Raw genomic sequence first — 13,822 nt, forward strand, 5'->3', positions numbered from 1 at the left:
TTATGTATTCCCTGTCTGCCTGTCCAGTCTGTTATTATTATACTGTCCTGTCTGCCTGTCCAGTCTGTTATTATGTTGTCCTGTCTGCCTGTCCAGTCTGTTATTATTATGTTGTGTTGTGTGTCTGTCCAGTCTGCTATTATTATGTTGTCCTGTCTGCCTGTCCAGTCTGTTATTATTAATTTGTGCTGTCTGCCTGTCCAGTCTGTTATTATTATGTTGTTCTGTCTGCCTGTCCAGTCTGTTTGTATTATGTTGTCCTGTCTGCCTGTCCAGTCTGTTATTATTATGTTGTGCTGTCTGCCTGTCCAGTCTGTTATTATTATGTTGTGCTGTCTGCCTGTCCAGTCTGTTATTATTATGTTGTCCTGTCTGCTTGTCCAGTCTGTTATTATTATACTTTCCTGTCTGCCTGTCTAGTCTGTTATTATTATACTGTCCTGTCTGCCTGTCTAGTCTGTTATTATTATACTGTCCTGTCTGCCTGTCTAGTCTGTTATTATTATACTGTCCTGTCTGCTTGTCCAGTCTGTTATTATTATACTGTCCTGTCTGCCTGTCTAGTCTGTTATTATTATACTGTCCTGTCTGCCTGTCCAGTCTGTTATTATTATGTTGTCCTGTCTGCCTGTCCAGTCTGTTATTATTATGTTGTCCTGTCTGCCTGTCTAGTCTGTTATTATTATACTGTCCTGTCTGCCTGTCTAGTCTGTTATTATTATACTGTCCTGTCTGCCTGTCCAGTCTGTTATTATTATACTGTCCTGTCTGCCTGTCTAGTCTGTTATTATTATACTGTCCTGTCTGCCTGTCTAGTCTGTTATTATTATACTGTCTTGTCTGCCTGTCTAGTCTGTTATTATTATACTGTCCTGTCTGCCTGTCTAGTCTGTTATTATTATGTTGTGCTGTCTGCCTGTCCAGTCTCTTATTATTATGTTGTCCTGTCTGCCTGTACGTGTCTACCAGTATCTGTTGCATGTTTGTCTTGTCTGTTTGTTTTCTTCTTCACTTCTATTGACATACATCAGGTTAGGATAGGGTGGGGTGGGATTGGGAGGATTCATGAAGGGGACTGGGTAGCCTATTCGGAGCAGCTTCACTTGTGTATAAAATATGTTTTCAATGTAAACATTTTTTAATGGTATTTATGCCACCGCAACCCCTCAATCCCCCGTAGACGACACGGCCACTACCGTCGCCGACGCCACAGCCCACGACACTACTGAGGCCAGTGCTCCTGGATCAGACCAGGACACTGCCTTCTCCTCCATGGTGTCAACCAGTGACCTCTTAGCAGGAGATGAAACTTCTGGAACCACGGCTGGACCTGGTTTAGACACACAGGGCACTGAAGCAACTGATGCACTGGTTGTACCCAAGACACAGGTTCTTGTGAATGTGAGTAATACCTAACTAATGGGGAATGTCTACAATATATTTAGATGCTGTATCATAATGAAATTCTGAAAGACAGTTCAGGACAATGATGTATATGTATATTTATCTCACATAATACAATTTAAAAGTATGCATTAAGGTGTCTGTAATATGATAAACGTGTCAAAAACAAATGTATTCATTTCTATAGCTTCCAAAATATTTTTTTACAATGGTGGTTGAGTGCCATAATGGAGGCGCGGTGGCTTCACAACAGTGCACCCTGTCAGTCATCTAGTGTATACACTGAGTGTACAAAACATTAGGAACACCTGCTCTTTCCATGACATAGACTATCTAGGTGAAAACTATTATCCCTTATTGATGTCACTAGTTAACTTCAATCAGTGTAGATGAAGGGGTTAAAGAAGGATTTTCAAGCCTTGAGAAGGATTGTCTATGTGTGCCATTGAGGGTGAATGGGCAAGACAAATGATTTAAGTGCCTTTGAACAGGGTATGGTAGTAGGTTCTAGACGCACCGGTTTGAGTGTCAAGAACTGCAACCCTGCTGTTTTTTTTAACGCTCAACAGTTTCCTGTGTGTGTCAAGAATGGTCCACCACCCAAAGGACATCCAGCCAACTTGACACAACTGTAGGACTGCAAATTAACTTCAAATTCCCCATATCATAACTCATTGTAGAGGGAATGTAACAGATTGTGATTGAATGGAGAGACGAACTTACAGAATCTGATGATGTCAACACTTGAGTTGAAAGCTTTATGCCGTCTCTGTCTCTGCAGCCCAATGTTGAGTGTGTGGACAAGGAGGCAGTGAAGGACAAGGATGCAGTCAAGGTGGAGCTCTCTTCAGAATCCAGCTGTGTGAGTAGCAACATGTTTTACTGTCATTATGAAATGTCTCCTTATGGACTTTTCCCATGCCATATTAGCTTTTGTGCTCTACCACCCCACCTAGCTCTTGTCTATCATAAAACAGAAAAATGCAGTCTAAGCCGCATATAAGGGTATCTCTGGTACAGTTGCCCTCCCCCAGCCTCTACCACGGTGTGTATTGTACTACATTCTGTTTCCAACCACAGCCCTTACAGAGATATCAGCCTGTACCAGCCAACTGCCTGGGAGATGAACAGAGACAGACAGGAAGCCTCTTACCCTTCAGCCCTGGTGCCACGTTTCATATACCCTGGCCCTTATCTGGCTCCCAGCGCCTTGGCCTGGGAGGAAGTCTCTGTCTCATTCCACTTAATATGTTTAAGATGAATATGTTCCAAACAGCTTGTTGGAAATATGGGGCCTGATAAAGGCAGATCTGTTTTCAGACATTCTTTAGCCGTTCTAAATCATCCGTCCCTCTGTCGTCACAGAAGACAAACGGGGAGGAGGACAATGTTTCCTCCCTGGGCGTCTCTGTGTGCTCCAGGGGCCACGGTCAATGGAAGAATAGCAGGGTGTGTAGAGTGGAACTGGTGTGGTGGAACCCTCAGTGTGAGATGGAATGAAACACCATGGTAGTGTTGACTGATGACATGATAATTCCATGAAGACATGTACCCATGTACAAAAACAAACACCTTATCAGAACAATAAGGGATTGACGTGTGGGTCTAGCCTGCTAATCCTAGCATGAATTCAACCAGAGAAATTGGCAAGCGTTCACAGAGAGTGGGTGAGCTGCTGGGAAGCCTTGATAAGACAAGAGTAATGTCTATCTATCACCTTCTATCCATGGAGCCGTTCCCATGAACCGAGATCCACTCCAAAGTCGTGGAAAATCTCTCAATGAGAAAAGTCCTGGAATGTTCTCTAAAAAACATCCCTGTAAATTCCCATGAGAAACGTTGTCCCCTTTTCTGAGGTTTCAGTCAACACTATAAATGGCAGCAGCTAATAATAACATAATTACTATAAAGAACCCACACACCAGTCTCACTCAAGGCCTTAGATGTCAATCACAAACGGCAATCTCGTAGAGCCATTTCTATCTAAATGAAAATAAATAGAAAAGCAGACATCGTGTTGTGGTTGCCAATAGTGAGACTGAGGTCATCCCTGAGAGAGGCCCACTGTGACAAAAATTAGAGGTCCTGAGCGTAGCTTAAATGAGTCACTGGTGGAGCAGGGAGAGGGGGGGGGGGGAGAGAGAGGGGCGGGGGGAACAGGAGGCAGAGAGAGGAAGATGAGAAGGAGACTGGATACTAAACACGAATTAGCTTTGTACTGTAGGGTAGAGTAGTAGGGATGGGGAGTTGATGTGTGCTGTGCCGGGTTCCTTCCTTCCTACCCATAGGATAGCTCAGTGTTATGGGGAGACCAGGCTGTAGCTGTAGATGTTGAACTCCTGACTGAGGATGCTGTGTTTGCACATAGCGGCCTATGGGGAAGAGAAGCGCTGTCTGGATCGCATTACACAGAGTGGGGAGGGAGAGTTCCCATCCCAAGGCCCTTGTGCAATGTGATGATATCATAGTTCAAGACCAAGGTGGTAGAGAGAGAGATGGGGTGTGGTCGCTGATTTCGTCGTTTTCCATCCGACGCTATGCATCTTCCATTACGCAAACACAATGGCATATGGCGTGGTGAACACACTGACTCACACACTCAGCTGGACAGATTCACACGCACACCCACATAACATTTAACACTGCAAGTCTACTGTGAAGCATCTGAGAGGCATTAGCTCTACAGAGGAAGGGAGAGAACGCTGCGAAAGAGAGCAGAGTGTATGTTTGTAGCCGGCTCAAACCATGACCGTTGTTGTGTGTTTGGTGCGGTGAAGTTAAGATGAGGATAGACATCCTCCCTGCGTAGGAGAACCACAACAGTCGGCGCAGCCTAGTCCCATTGGGTCACTGGAATAGGGCGTGCCAAAATACTCTGGGGACCTCTGGCTTTCTGTGAGAATAAACAGATCAGTGTCATCATCGTGATGTGGTTTTAACACATAAATCATTGTGTTTATAGTTGAGAATTGAGCATAACAACATATGATTGTTAAACTGACATGCTTTCCCATAGTTGGAGACCAAGAGAATCTTGGAGGACTCAGCCTGGTGTGCAGGGGACTGCAACCTTCAAGTGTTCCAGGAAGAGAACTCTAACACATATCTTGTGACACGCGCTGATGGTAGGTTTCCCTGTATTGCCTCATAATGATGATAATCATAACAATACCTTACAGTAATGCGTTTCTTATAACACTATAGTATTCTAATCTAGACAATCTGAATATTGTATGAGATATTTTTCTAGCTCCCATTGGTCCCTCCTTACAGGTGGTGTCAAAGAATTGTCAGAGAGCCTGGTCAGTGAAGGCATCAAGGACCAGGTATGTCCACTTCAACACACTCATACTTATGGGTGCAGAAAACTAGGCCTTTTTTCTTCTTATTCCCGATCACTTTTAACAACTATAGCTACTCATCCCCAAAGCGATAGATGGAAGGGAACATGTATTGATTCACATGCTATCTTGTATGTACACAACTCTAAATGGACTGCGACACAGGTACCATGATAGTTTTATAAGAGGGAGATATGGACAATGTAGGGAACCAACCAGGCAGTGGAATGCTATGCAGGGCCCCACTTACAAATCACAATCTGGTTTAATAGAAATAACAAAGTGGCTTGGCATAAAGTCGGGTAGTGATCTAACCATGACTTGAACAGTCCCCAGGCATCAGAGTGAGGAATCCATAGCGATCCTATTATATTACTAGAGGGGCTATGTCATAAACCCTCAAAGTTCCATAATGGGGACAAAATGGCAGCCATCTTGGTCAGGGAGAAATCCAAAACCAGTCTAATTGGAATAAATGGCTGTACAGGCATAGGTGATGCATTTCCTGCTTTAACATATGCAGGAAAATAAAAGTAGGCACGTGATGCATTGGCAATTGTAATGGAATTATAGTCAACCTAAAATATTTTTTATTTATTTATGAATACAGGTTACATGGGTTTTATAAACATTTTATGTATAAATAGCCTCTACAATGTATGTAAAAGACCAGAAATGTCTCAGATCTTCTTTTCTTTTAAAGCTGAGTGCTATTATGTGATACAATATCAGTACTTGATGCATTTACAACTTGTATAAGTCCTATCATCAACTAATTTTAGCCAGTGTGTGGCTGTGGCTTGACTGCATTGTTTGAATGGAATGTTTTCATATTGTAAGTTCATTTGAAAAATGTACGGAATCATTCCTCTAAAACTGTCTAGCTAGCTGGCTAACACGCATACAGTGCAGATTCATTCTTCACATTCATTGTTTTACATAAAATCTTATCACAGCACTGGCAAACCATGATTGACCAACTCCCTGACCAAAATGGCTGATCTTTGGACCATCATAAGAAGGTTCCTTCTCATTCTATTATTCTAATTCCTAATTCTATAGAGGAATCTCCCATAGTTTCCCAGAGTCCCCTCCATAGATACAGCCAGTGTGACATGGCTTAACCCCTAGTAAAGAAATCCTACAGGATTCCAATTTTAAAGATCCAATAGAAAATCCAATCAGATTTTGGAACCAGTCCCATTGGACTCCTACAGGATTCTATCCTAGAGAATAAAATCCTATAGAATATGTTCCAAAATGTGATAGGGTTATCTATTGGATTTTTAAAATTGTAATCCTATATCAAGCATTCTCTCAACCAGCTTCATGAGGAACGATGTGTGTGTGTGTGTGTGTGTGTGTGTGTGTGTGTGTGTGTGTAGCTGGGTGTGGTGGAGGCAGCTCTTCAGTGGGGCAAACAGACTCCCATTGTGCTGGTGCCCCTACTCATTGCTGGCCTGCTGCTGGCTGCTGCCATCATCGGATGTTACTATAAGAAGAACTACCGTGGACACAACACCAAGGGCATGAGGCTGGTCAGTTCACCTTCTATCTCTTACTACACTGGCTGACCATTGTTTTGGTTGACTGTACCTCTAGGCCTCTAGGTGTATGTATTACTGTAGAGCTATTAGCATGTTTTCTAGATCTCATTTGAGTATAACTTTAGCTTGTAATTCACTGGTTGTATACTACTTTATCATACATTTTAGCACCACTGGTTAACCTTGAGCATAGGCCAACTGTGCCGTGGAGCAATGTAATGAGATGAGGAGTGTGTGTTTGGTGTGTGTGTCTGTGTACGTGTGTGCATGTATATGCATACAACTGTTTCATCTCCTGGTCAAAAAGATACAGCTACTTTTCTCTAAGACCAGTCAGTAGTGATGTCACATGATAAAGACCCTCCACCGGGTATGTGCCTCAACAAAGACAGTGCTGCTAGTGGAGGAAAGACATCCATAATGTTTGTTTATAATTGACGAGCAGCCTGTTGATGTTGACTGTGTGTGTATGGTGTGTGTTTGTGTATGTGTGTGTGTGCAGGCTGAGGAGGCGTACCCAGTCGATGAGGAGAACCACGGAAACACCCTGGTGTCTGTTGCCCCTCTCAACCCCCCTGAGATCCTGGAGAAGCCTGCTAACGGGGACTCCCAAGAGGCCGCCAAGACCCATCCCCCTCCCACCAACGGCCACTCCACCACCAAGACGGCAGACACAGAGCTTTGAAGACCCCCTAGAACACCTGGAAAAGAATGGATCAGATCCCACACCCCTCCTCCAACACCAACCCTTCCCCCCCAGAACATCCCCAGAGGCCCCATCCTACCACGGACATTAGGGACTAGAACTACCCCTCTTAACCCTCACATAAACACTCCTTCAGACTCTCTGTGTGCCCCACTTCGGTTACATGCCTCAACTATTAAAATGGAGGGACAACCCCATGGTAAAGTAACCATACGACTACAATGAACAGGTGTTGATGATAATGTGAATGATGATGATGATGCCGAGGGCTGTGTCCCTGTCCCTGGGTTGCTGACGTCATACAGGGCTGGAGACTGGGCCAGGGTTAGTACTGGGTGGTGGGGAGGGAGGGTTTTGTGTTGTCAATCACCAGTGGCTCTAAGACTGCAGCTTGGGTCACATCAACCATGTAGTCATTTTCAATGCCCAGGAGGGGCCCTGCCTTCACATGTCATCAGGTTTAAAGCTTCCTGCCATAAATCCTTTAACCATATATTGAAGCACTGCATCACTACCACTCAAATTGGTCCTCAGTTGATCATAAAAAGGAGAAAATAACATAACACAGTCTTGAATCTGTTTACAAACTTATCAGAGTGGATGCTGAGCTAGTTTGGTTATGTTTGTGTTATTGTGTTCTGTGTGTGCGTGTGCGTGTAAGGAGTGTTGCTGTGTGTGTAAAATCAGTGTGTGTTTGTGCTTGTTTTCTGTGTGTACAGGCGGATGTGTGTTGGCATGTGAGTGTGTGTGTCTGTGCGAGAATGTACATGTGTGTCACCCAAAAAAATGTAGAATACAATTTATTAAGATAAGCAGACAAGGTGATTGCTTGGGGAGATAGGTCCCTAGTAGTGACCTGGAGAGGGGTCTTCTTTTGGTGCTTAATCTCACTGTATCAATCTGTAGGAGACGAAGCAGGAAGGAATTCTCCCCTTCATTACTGCAAGTTGAACCCAGATAAGCCAATGGCCTGACAGAAGTTAGAAAAACTAGATCCACACAGTGTCACAATGGTGACTGCTGAAAACGATACCAGACTTATGTGTGTAAGGTCTGGGACACAGTGTTGTGTATATAAAGAGGTCAGGTGTGCCAATCCTTTTAAATAAGTCAGTATTATTCTCTTTTTAATACCTTTGTAACAGTATATAATTAGACACTTAATACATACAGTATTGTACGGAACAATGTTATATAAAATGATGTTTCTGTTTTGTCTTGTCTTTTTGTGTTTTTTCACACTTGCTTTGTTCTAAGCCAAAGAAATCCTTTTCACCAGCTTGCCATGCGGAGATACTGTTTACTGTAGAGGGAGGAGGAGTGAATATATGGAGAAACTACTTGCTGCTTTTTGTGACATCAAGGTAGTGTTTGGGTCTCTTTTAGTGTGTGTTATACATCTTGTTAGCCTAGTTGCCCAAATATATGTTGTTCAAAGCTTGGCAATACTACATTTTTGCAGAACGGCATTCTTAACAACCCAGCCCAATCTATTGTTAAAGTACACTGTATACACAGCAGGGTGACTTCTTGTTTACAAATATCTACAAGCTGAGAGTTGTTCCGCTGGGTATTATGTAGTCATATTGCTGACCTTTTAAATCAGGAACTAAGGAGAATGTCACAATTTCCATTATACATAACATTACAACACTATGTTATTTTTAATAAATTCAGCAAAACAGTGAGTACTGCTGGTTATCTAACTGGAAGAAATTGCCGTTTTAGAGAACATTTCAGCGCATAAGTGTTACCTTGCTTTCAGTTCTATTTTTAACTCATTTTCTGTATTTTTGTACATTCCCGAATGACTGTTTTAATTCTACTAGCATCCTAAAGTTCATGATAAGAAAACATTTTGGAAAATAAAATACTTAAAAAAAAATCTAATTTCCTGTCACGTTCGTTGTCAAGGAAATGACCGGACCAAGGTGCAGCGTGGTAAGCGTACATTCTATTATTTTAAATGTTGCCAACAAAACGAACGAAGCTCTGTAAGGCTATACATGTCACTAACAAAGACAACAACCCACAAATGAGAAAAGGAAAAAAGGCTGCCTAAGTATGATTCCCAATCAGAGACAATGATAGACAGCTGTCCCTGATTGAGTATCATACCCGGCCAAAAACAAAGAACCAGAAAGCATAGACTTTCCCACCCGAGTCACACCCTGACCAAACAAAAATAGAGAATAAAAGGATCTCTACGGTCAGGGCGTGACATTTCCTGTGTAAAGAAAAGTTGTAGCCCTCTCAATAACTTAATTAGATACCTCTCTCTTTACTTCACTCAGTCCTATCTGCTGTGTTGGAGGGAATATATACAGGCAAGGTTTTGGCAGGGGGAAATGTGTTAAAGCTCAACTGCATACACGCACGCACACACACACACACCATGGTATCCCATGCAGCCCATAAGGTCACACAGCTGGTTTGCATAAGCAGTAGTTATGACATCACTTCACACAGTTTTGTCTTTCAGTGTTTGGGTGGGGCAAAGAAAACATCCCTCACACAGCTGTCTCTCTGTGTTGATCAGTACTGATCATGTTTTGGGATATCCAGGTGTCAGGCAGGTTAAGATTTGACAGAGAAACGGACAAGGTTATAATTTGCACTCTTTATAGACAATTTGTTAGATGAGAGTGCAAGGTATTTCTCAGACAATCGTGAAATCTGCATGCCAAAGCTATATTCAGCCCTTATTTTGGGATCTTTTTCTGTCACTTCATCTCGTAGACTGTTGGATAGCTGCCAACATCTTCGTATAATCACAAGACACCAATGTGACCCCACAGCCCCATAAGAAAATATTAATCCAAGGCCGTTAATTAAATCTGCAATATTAATGTGCCCTCAGACAAAGAGCCACAATGTGTCCCAGAGGCTAGACTAGAGCGACGTCATGCCTGGGGTCAGTCTACAACAATTATTACTTTAAACAGATACAGTTGAAGTCGGAAGAGTACATACACCTTAGACAAATGCATTTAAACTCAGTTTTTCACAATTCCTGACAATTAATCCTGTCTTAGGTCAGTTAGGATCACCACTTTATTTTAAGAACGTGAAATGTCAGAACAATAGTTGAGAAAATGATTCATTTCAGCTTTAATTTCTTTCATCGCATTCCCAGTGGTCAGAAGTTTACATACACTCAATTAGTATTTGGTAGCATTGCCTTTAAATTGTTTAACTTGGGTCAAACGTTTTGGGTAGCCTTCCACAAGCTTCCCACAATAAGTTGGGTGAATTTTGGCCCATTCCTCCTGACAGAGCTGGTGTAAATGAGTCAGGTTTGTAGGCCTCCTTGCTTGCACACACTTGTTCAGTTGTCCATTAAAATAACATCAAATTGATCAGAAATACAGTGTAGACGTTGTTAATGTTGTAAATGACTATTGTAGCTGGAAAGGGCAGATTTTTTTTATGGAATATCTACATAGGTGCACAGAGGCCCATTATCAGCAACCATCACTCCTGTGTTCCAATGGCACGTTTTGTTAGCTAATCCAAGTTTATAACTTTAAAAGGCTAATTGATCATTACAAAACCCTTTTGCAATTATGTTAGCACAGCTAAAAAAACTGTTGTCCTGATTAAAGAAGCAATAAATCTGGGCTTATTTAGACTAGTTAAATATCAAGAGCATCAGCATTTGTGGGTTCGATTAAAGGTTCAAAATGGCCAGAAACAAATAACTTTCTTCTGAAATTCGTCAATCTATTCTTGTTCTAAGAAATGAAGGCTATTCCATGCGAGAAATTGCCTAGAAACTGAAGATCTGGTACAACGCTGTGTACTACTCCCTTCACATAACAGCGCAAACTGGCTCTAATAAGAATATAATTGAGTGGGAGGCCCCGGTGCACAACTGAGCAAGAAGACAAGTACATTAGAGTGTCTAGTTTGAGAAACAGACGCATCACAAGTCCTCAACAGCTTCGTTAAATAGTATTCTTAAAACACCAGTCTCAACGTCAACAGTGAAGAGTCGACTCCTAGATGCTGGCCTTCTAGGCAGAGTCTCAGCAGATATCTCAGACTGGCCAATAAAAATAAAAGATTAAGATGGGCAAAAGAACACAGACACTGGACAGAGGAAGATTGGAAAAAAGTGTTATGGACAGACTAATCTAAGTTTGAGATGTTCGGATCACAAAGAAGAACCTTCGTGAGATGCATAAAAAATTGAAAGATGCTGGAGGAGTGCTTGACGCCATCTGTCAAGCATGGTGGAGGCAATGTGATGGTCTGGGAGTGCTTTGGTGGTGGTAAATTGGGAGATTTGTACAGGGTAAAAGGGATCTTGAAGAAGGAAGGCTATCCTTCCATTTTGCAATGCCCTGCCATTCCCTGTGGACGGCGCTTAATTGGAGCCAATTTCCTCCTACAACAGGACAATGACCCAAAGCACAACTCCAAACTATGCAAGAACTATTTAGGGAAGAAGCAGTCAGCTGGTATTCTGTCTATAATGGAGTGGCCAGCACAGTCACCCTAATTGAGCTGTTGTTATTTCAATTAATAATAATTATTTGTAAACTTGTCAACGTCTTGACTCTATTTCCTATTCATTTTGCAACTCAATTCATGTATGTTTTCATTGAAAACAAGGACATTTCTAAGTGACACCGAACCTTTGAACGGTAGTGTATAATGCGTGAAAATCAATGGACTATTATATTAAACCTAAAACAAATATGCTATGAATGTCATAAAAATTGCCTTATTTGGAAATTGTGGAACCTTATGCAACATTGTGGGAATGTTCTGTGCAATCTTCGTGAATATCACAAAATGTTCTTGCAGCATTAAGGGAATGTCCTGTGCAACGTAAACATTGTCTGAATGTCATCATATTTGGTGTTTTGGTAACCTATCTCTTGCAATGTATCCACACAGTTTCCAAAACCTAATTACATGTTCTTGGAACCGTTGAAAATTCAGAAAGGCTGTTCTGTCAACATTCTTGTAACATCAAAGGAATGTTTTTAGCACCCTGATAGAAACGTTATCTGAATGTCAGCACAACTGGACAGCTTTAGTGTTTTGGGAACCTGTCTCTTTTCATATCCCCACAATGTTCCCACAACCTAAAAAAACATTCTGGGAACCTTTAAAGAACATACTAAATGTGTTCCAGGAACGTTCTTGCAACATCAGGTGAATGTTTTTTGCACCCTGAAAGAAACATTGTAGAATCCTCTGCACAACTGGACAGTTTTTGTGTTTTGGGAGCATATCTTTTGTGACGTCCCCACAATGTTCCCACCAGACTGTTCCCACAACCTAATGAAACATTCTGGGAACCTTTCATCAAAAGACTAAATGTGTTCTGGTTACGTTCTTGTAACATCAGGTGAATGTTTTTTGCACCCTGAAAGAAACATTTTATAATCATCTGCACAACTGGACCGTTTTTGTGTGTTTTGGGAACATTTATTTTGTGACGTCCCCAAAATGTTCAAGCCAGACTGTTCCCACAACCTAATGAAACATTCTGAGAACCTTTACAGAACATACAAAATGTGTTCAGGGAACATTCTTACAACATCAGACAAATGTTTAATACAAACATTGTACAATCATCAGCGTGACTGGACAGTTGTGTTCTGGGAACTTTCACAGAACCAATTTTGGTTTTCTGGAATAACATTACTGGTACATTGTGTTATTACATTACCTCGAAACCTAATGAGAACGTTTGGGGTAGGTTCTGTGGTACATGTTACACATGTACTGCACTGAATTTTAATGAATGTTAAGAGAAGTTTCCAAGGATATTTCATCAAAAATATTTTTTTATGTTTTTGGGATATTATCATCCTAACTTTAGATACAAACCTAACTAGAACTTAATGGGAATCTTAGCTAATGTTCCCAGGTTCCTTGATTAACAGTATATGACAGTAGAAAAGCAGTATTACAATCACAGTACACAGTAGAGCCATATCTTGTTAGAATGAAAGTACTCTCGGGAACTGTAGTTTAAAGCATATAGATACATTTTCAGTAAAAGGCGTTAAATAAAAATGCAAAGAAACAGAAAACATCCTGTCTGTAAATCAGTCTCTGTACTGTTATCGTTTGTATCTGAAGTGAAAGAAATCTTGGCAGGAATATTGTCTTGTCTGGCTCCATATTGAGAAATCTCTGCATGATTTAACCGTTATTTCACCAGGACTTCTTTCTCTAGAGGTGAAAGAGCCTTCGGGGAGAAGCCATCTGTATTTTACAGGACAGATGTGTCTGGGTCGGGGTGGAGGTGGGGTGAGTATTTACTGTGAGGGAGGACCACTGGACCCCACCCATATTAGACAAATCCCAGGTGGGGTTGAGCCCCCAACAGTCCCTCCACCCTTCCATCCCTCCTTTCCATCCCTCCATCCCTCCCACTCGTAGACAAAACATCCCCACACACCCCACCCCTGGGTGGAAGAAAAAAATCTCAGCTGGTTGTTTTCATGGAGGGCGGGTCTCCCTTGGTATAATCATAGCTGTGCAACACGTCATGTTTTTCCTCTTCCTGCCAAGACGCGCCCCTGATGTCCCATCTCCCCTCACTGATGGTAAGATACTATCAGGCAGGAATGGACGGAGGGAGAGTGGGAGGAGGGGAGAGGAGAGGAGGACAGGCCCGTAGCAGGTAAAACTGTCGCATAGGATTCCAGTGTCGCCAATACTAAATCATTCCCTAATTCCACTAACAGTTTTCTCAGGACTATGTAAGGTTATAGTAGTTATATACTACACACAGTCTAAGGAATAGTTTCTTAATAAAGAATAGACAGGTTGGTTGTTTAGCAACAAAACCGAGGCTT

General features: G+C 41.9%; 1 protein-coding gene across 1 annotated transcript in view; it reads left to right on the plus strand.

Moving 5' to 3' along the window:
* Positions 1–8,212, plus strand: part of LOC110532569 (uncharacterized) — a 50,997-nt gene extending 42,785 nt beyond the window's left edge. The window contains exons 4-9 of the mRNA XM_021616576.3: positions 1,181–1,401; positions 2,186–2,266; positions 4,421–4,529; positions 4,678–4,730; positions 6,131–6,283; positions 6,795–8,212. Of these exons, the coding sequence (XP_021472251.3) occupies positions 1,181–1,401; positions 2,186–2,266; positions 4,421–4,529; positions 4,678–4,730; positions 6,131–6,283; positions 6,795–6,977 (800 nt within the window). The 3' untranslated portion in view covers positions 6,978–8,212. The remainder of the gene's footprint in view (positions 1–1,180; positions 1,402–2,185; positions 2,267–4,420; positions 4,530–4,677; positions 4,731–6,130; positions 6,284–6,794) is intronic.
* The last annotated feature ends 5,610 nt before the right edge of the window (positions 8,213–13,822 follow it).

The sequence above is a fragment of the Oncorhynchus mykiss genome, chromosome 9, assembly GCF_057628025.1.
Source record: "Oncorhynchus mykiss isolate SJ-2025 chromosome 9, ASM5762802v1, whole genome shotgun sequence".
NCBI classification, from domain to species: Eukaryota; Metazoa; Chordata; class Actinopteri; order Salmoniformes; family Salmonidae; genus Oncorhynchus; species Oncorhynchus mykiss.